General features: G+C 28.8%; 1 protein-coding gene across 2 annotated transcripts; it reads left to right on the forward strand.

The window, feature by feature from the left end:
- Window positions 1-1,996: 1,996 nt before the first annotated feature.
- Window positions 1,997-4,894, forward strand: LOC145834890 (ephrin-4-like). Of its 2 annotated transcripts, none has more exons than XM_082942415.1 (4): window positions 1,997-2,127; window positions 2,265-2,548; window positions 3,720-3,851; window positions 4,187-4,894. In XM_082942415.1, the coding sequence occupies exons 1-4, from the start codon at window positions 2,036-2,038 to the stop codon at window positions 4,711-4,713; spliced, it is 1,035 nt and encodes a 344-aa protein (XP_082798541.1). In that variant the 5' UTR covers window positions 1,997-2,035; the 3' UTR covers window positions 4,714-4,894. The 2 variants fall into 2 exon arrangements, with proteins under 2 accessions (XP_082798541.1, XP_082798542.1); XM_082942416.1 differs by having other exon boundaries at window positions 4,274-4,894.
- Window positions 4,895-6,458: the final 1,564 nt, after the last annotated feature.

Genomic DNA, 6,458 nt, shown 5'->3' on the forward strand with positions numbered 1-6,458 from the left:
GTTTAGTAATTAAGTCATGGACAATACAATAAAAGATATCCGTGGTGTGCGACTCGATAACCAAAAGGTTTTTTTGTGCACCAGGTCCTAGGACTAAACATTTTGAGCGTTTTTATTTTGTCGCTTAATATAAAATTTAATAATAAAAGTAGAAAAGTAACCTCTTCAAAACGCTTAGGTACAAAGATAAAATTAGCTTTAATGCTAAAACGAATATTTTTGTTTACAAAATTTGTTGTTTAACTTTTTTTATGATTTCTCGATTTAAGCTTTTATTTTATAAAGATTACAAGTAACTAAAACACTCATAAAATACAACTGTTCGTTACTTTACTTTTTTCTATAACATTTTCATATAAATTTGCTTCATAAAAGTATAACAGCCTTGTTTTAAAACTCTTTTACAAGGAAAATTAGTAATTATTTACTGCCGAACGAATGATAAAGGGAAATATTGTGCTCAATGTTCAGTAATTACATTATTAGCAAGCTAATTGTTCACACACCATTAAGTACCACCTGATGCGATAAAATCTTCCGTACTTTCATTCTTTAACACTCGCATATTACACCTTTTTTTCTCGAAACAAGCAAATGATAACCTTGCATACACCGTCCGATAACGTAAATATGTGCGAAAAGTAACAATTTGCATACCGCAGAGCTGAAATTTCCCATACAAACGCGCCTTGTTATGCGATTCTTTTAATTCCGAGCAGGAGAGTTGTAAGCTCGAATTGACCACATAGCCAGCCGAGCGTTGATGTCGAGCGAAACATCAGGCGACCTTTGTAATACGTCATGATAAGCATGCTCGCGCCGGGTCACGCTAAACTTTTTTCCCTCATGTCTAGAAATCTCACAGGGAATGGTTTGCGAGCGTTAGTTTTGTGTGGCTGCGCCGCGGCAAGAGCTCTAGAAATCGGTTTTGTTGTTGTAAGACGCGGAAGTTTGGTTTAATAAGTATTTAAAAATAACTGTGTAATTTATTTTCGATAGTTATTATACCAAGCTTTTATTGTTTCAGCAGAAGTAGTTAAATAGATTTTTTAAATTTTTTCAATAAAATTTTGACAATTATTATTGAGTTTTGTGTTTTCAAAAACAGACTTTTAACAAAATACGTTTTTTATAATTTTAAAACATATTAATTAAAATGAATGCTGTTTGAGTATGTTTAATTAACCTAATTTAGTAAGTAAATATTTTGTTTTGTTTAGTGAAAGGTAATTTGTGCGTTTTCCAAAGCTGAAAGTAAAAATAGAACTATTTGATTTTTGTTTAATTTGTGTTTAGCTTTCCACATTATAGTTTTATTATTACTGCTAATGATTTAAATTAAACGTTGGCTTCCTAACAAGAAAATTGTTTTAATGAGATTACAGTACATATGCTTTTCTTTTCAAGACCGGATTATTTACTAATCAAATGTTAAGGATTTGCTCTACTGGGAAAAGAAACAGTAATTAAGAGCTCTCTTGGTAGATTCTTTGTTTTGCTAACAAGCTACTTTTATACGATTTTACATCTTTAATGAATTTCAAAATCAAATATTAAAGTTCTTTCTCAGTACTAAGGTCAAAAAAGATCATTTTTCTTATAAGAAATTTTAAAGAATTTAGTATTATTTTGCAACATGTGGTATTTTATACTGTATTTATTTACAGAAAATTTAAAAATAACCAAAAAAAATTAACAAAAACAAAACTTCTTAAAATTTGTTTTTTAAATACTATAAATTTTATTATGTTAAATTTTAGTTTTTTTTATACACAAGCTTAATGAACCTTAGACATTATGTACTTTAAACAAACTAACTAAATGAATTTTGTGAAAACTTTACTTTATATTTTGCTTTTAAAAGTATTTAAATATTAAAAACCGTTATAAAACCATACTGTTCTTAATCATAAAAATATATACTAACAAATAAAAATAGTTAGCACTGTTTTCTAATCATACAAAAACTCTTAATTTTTCCAATTGTTTTAGATCAGTCTTACTTTCAACTAATTACAATTACGTAAAACTAAATATGATGTCTTCCATGCTTATTATGTTGTGTATTGTTCAGCATGTCTTTGGTGAGCATTACAATGCTGTATACTGGAACACTACAAACCCTTAGTTAGTTGTAAACCCTCTTTTAAATAATTAACCAAAGTTTTTCGCAGAAGCTATTGAAGGAAAAATTAAAGGATTCAAAATTTTGCTAAGAATTTTTTGAGCATTAAACACTCAACTAAACTAAATTTTCAAAACAGCTTTAGGCCAAGGGACTTATCAGTCAATGTGAAGTTATTCGACACTCTACCGTTTCGCTGCCCATATGTCGAAAAAAGTTCAAAGCATGATGGAAACTTGTACGTGTCTATTTTCTTTGTAAATGAAAACGACTACAAAAACTGCGATTCTTCCAACGGAATACTTTTGAAGAGCTGCCTTCGCCCCTATGACGCAATAATGCCCTATGACTTTTACTTTACAAACGTGTCAGCCTCCGAACACATTCCTGACATTGCGCCAGGGAAAAGCTACTACTTTATTTGTAAGTTTTAATTGTTAAAGTAAAAAATGTTTATAGTTTTTGTTCATACCATCTTTTAAAAAACAGCTGCAGATTCTGGGCGCTGCTTTTATTACATTTCTATATTTTAAGTCTTTTTTTTTGATTTATTTGACAAATTTTTGAGTAAGGTGGGTTAGGGGTAAGGATATAAACTGAAAACTATTCTTTACCTTTATTTTACATGTAGATTGTTACTGTACCACATTTGAATACCATTATAAAAATCAAAAAGTTCAATGTTTTACTACTGCAGCCGACCCATCTTTTTAACTTAAAGTCTGGATAACTTTAACTCATTTTGTCCCCGAATTGGCCTCAGTTCTGACATGGCTATTTACCAGCGTATTGTACTGGGCGACAAAAATTATTTACTTTTGTCTCAATATAAACACAGTAATTGTTTGCTTTCCGTGTTATGTCCTACGAAGCGGAAAGAGTTTTTTTTCATAACTGAAGTCAAAGTAAATATTGAATCAAAGCAAATATTTAAACAGATTTTTTTTTAATAATAAGAAAAAATGAATCTACAAAATTTGACTATTTTTTTTTGCTCTGTTACTAAAATTTTATATGCTTAAAGTTTAACAATTTTAAAATTTATAATTAAAAAAAAATTTTTACAGACTCATCCTAAAAATTGTAATTAGATAGTAAATAAGAACTGTTTATTTTGATCATAAAATTTATGGTTCTTTTAGTAACTAGTTGTTAACCTGTTGGTAATTAAAGTTATGTTAACATTTTTCTTAACATTTTTATTAGAGCATGTGATGCTAAAAAAGTTATCAGTTTTGTCATAAAAGTTTTGAAAAATTATTATTATATGAACAGCTGTAAGTTTTACAAAATTAAACTTTTAAGTTTTCTAGTTTAACATTCTTCATAGCGTGCACCTGTGCACGGAAGTGTGTATAGAGCCTATTTTAGCGTGCACACAAAAATTTAGCGAGGTATTTTTTTTTAAATACGTTTGTTTTGTAGCATTTTGTTAAAATAGCAAACAAAGAAAAAGCTATATATTCTACAATCTAATATGCAAAGACTTTGTTTTCAAGTAGTACTGTGCACAGCTTTTAGAAAGGTTGAAGACCAAATATCTAGTTAGCAAAACGGTATGTATCTCAATTAACATACTGTTTTATTTCCACAGCAACCTCAACAGGCAAAAGAGAAGGTTACAAAAATTTATTTGGTGGTTTGTGTGCAAAATATAACCTCAGGTTGAAAGTCAACGTCTTGTCTGACGACAAATCAAAAGTGTCATTCGACTCAAGTAAAACAGGTTAGTCTAAAATTATATAAGATAAAAAAACACTGTTTTTTTTTGCTTCTTAGCAGCTACAAATTAAGTAAACCAGTTAGTTAAATCTCTTTTTTATTTCTTGTTAAACATCTTTGATTTCTGTAAATACAAAGTTAATATAAATAGTAAATCTGTTAATTAATTTTTATTTTTATTTTTTGTTAAATATCTTTAATTTCTGTAAAAGCAATGTTAATATAAATACTATTTCTTACCAAAAAATAAAGAAATAAAACAGAACACCATTATATTTACAAAAGTTTAACAATAATTATAAAACGCTTGCATTTCAAAAAGTTATACTGTTTTATTAGAAAATCAAGATCTTAAAGAGTTAAATCATCCTTTTATCCAACCTGCCGAGGATTTCCAACATGATAATTTTCAAAATCCCCAAAAAGGTCGCACCACGCAACAACACGACCAAAAAGTAAAGGGCGTTGCAAAAACTGACAGGTCGCTGATGATAATCGGAACATCCATCAGCATAGCGGCTCTGTCACTGATGGCACTCATACTGGTCGTGATATACGCGGTGAAGCGACGAGCTGAAGACGACGAGCATCAAAGCAAAGTCGACAGCAACCCGATCAGCAGCTCGCAGTTCACCATCGTTCCCATCAACAGGAGCAACCTGCAGAGCTCTCGCGTCCGGAACGACACCGTGGGAGGCTGCATCAAGGAGAACATGACCGGGTGCCTGCGGAGCAACACGCGCAGCTGCTCCTCCCGCACCTCCGAGACGACCAACTCGACCGAGTTCGATTACTACGACTACACGAACAATCGCTCGCCTATTGACGGTTGCTATGGCAACGGGGGCACCGTTGTCCACGTGTGATGAAAGCACGTGTCAGTTGGTGTAGGAAAATTAATTTAGCCAAAGCGTGCTTGCGAGTTTTTCAATCATAAACAGTTCTTGTCAATTATTTTAAAGATTGTCATAAAAAAAGTATGAAAACCTAATATTTTGTTTGGTTGTTTAAAGCATAACATTTTTATAGATTAAAACTTAATTTTTTAATTTCGATTAAATTTTTCTTTCGAAAGTGTTTAGATTGTAAAAATGTTTTAATACCTAATTAGTTATTGCATATTAGAATATTCTTAAATTTTGTAAACATACTTTTTTACACTTGAATTAAAACAGGAACATACCTGCTTTAGTGTTTCATCTGTATTTTAAATTTTTATTTGTACTTAATTTTTGCTGTTTAAGTACAATTTTTATCTTGATAAAACACTCGATGATTAATAAACAAATTTTTTTCATAAACATATTAACATAAACCCAAAATAAAGAATACTTTTTGCAAATTTTTATTGACGTACTTGCTACATTTTGTGATTAAGTTGATTTTAAACTGTTAATCCTATGAAAACTTTTAGAAGTACTAGTAACAAACTTTTCAGTTAGTATCCGATTCAATGACAAAAATTGTTGCGATTAGTTTATTTCTAGTGGATTTACAAATACTAAACAATAGTTTTGTTTTTTGCTTTAATTTTTTATTTTAAAACTTAGGATACAGAAAAATAAATAATAGATAGAATATTTTTTTAAGGATTTTTATGTTTCAATTTAAAATATTGAAGTTCTTTAATTTAATTGTTAATTCAATAATAAACATATTCAATTAAAATTTCAACTTTTAACTTTGAAATTTTTTATTTTAATTTTAAATTGTGTTTTGATTTTAGAATAAAAATGGTAAGTTTTAAAACTAATGAAAATAGTTAAAATTTAAAAATTATCTTTAAAGTTAAAACAAAAAGTAATTTTGTGTTCTATAAAACTTTAAAATCTAGACTGTTTATGCCCAAAAATTTTTTTTGTTTCTGTTTTAAATTCTTTTTTGATGGTTGTTTATTTATCGTGCGATACAAACTTAAAGTATGACTTTTAAAACATTCGCAAGAAAATCAAAATAAAAAACAGTGACAGCCGTAACAACAGAAAAGCTCAGAAATTTTACCGCAATTAAAATTAGATTTCATACTTTGTTTTACAGCTCGTCTTACTGTTTATTTTGAGATTAGCAGCGATATATCACGTGCATACTTTTTGTCAAACTCAGTGAAAAAGGTTATATTTTACTTTTATTTCCAAAAGTAGCTCATGCTGTACAAACAAAACTAAACTTTGATTTATAAAAAGTTAATAAAGTTTAGTAAATGCGATGAAAAGTCAACACTCAAATATTTTAGTCAAAAGAACTCGTATAAACACTTTAGAAAAATCTTATATAAAAAAAAACAAATTAAAGAAACTAAGCTTTTACTAAGATGTAGTTACAGCTTTCATTGTATCTAGAAATATATAAAGTTTTTATAAGCCTTGCTGGTTTTCAAAACAAAGCTTTTTATGAACACTTTATTGACTACAGAGTTAACTTTTACTAGACAGTAAGTGTTTTGCAGTTATTTTAAAACAATTGCATATAAGTTGGTGTTATTTAGTTTTAAGCTTAACGAAACAGCTTACATTTTTGCTTATATATGTACAAGATGATTTGAAACATCTTAACCAAATTACTGACGGTTGTGTTTCAAAAAACATTTTATTGTAAATAACAAACAACTTTT

This window comes from Thalia democratica, chromosome 4, assembly GCF_965202585.1.
Source record: "Thalia democratica chromosome 4, ktThaDemo2.hap1.1, whole genome shotgun sequence".
In the NCBI taxonomy this organism is placed as follows: domain Eukaryota; kingdom Metazoa; phylum Chordata; class Thaliacea; order Salpida; family Salpidae; genus Thalia; species Thalia democratica.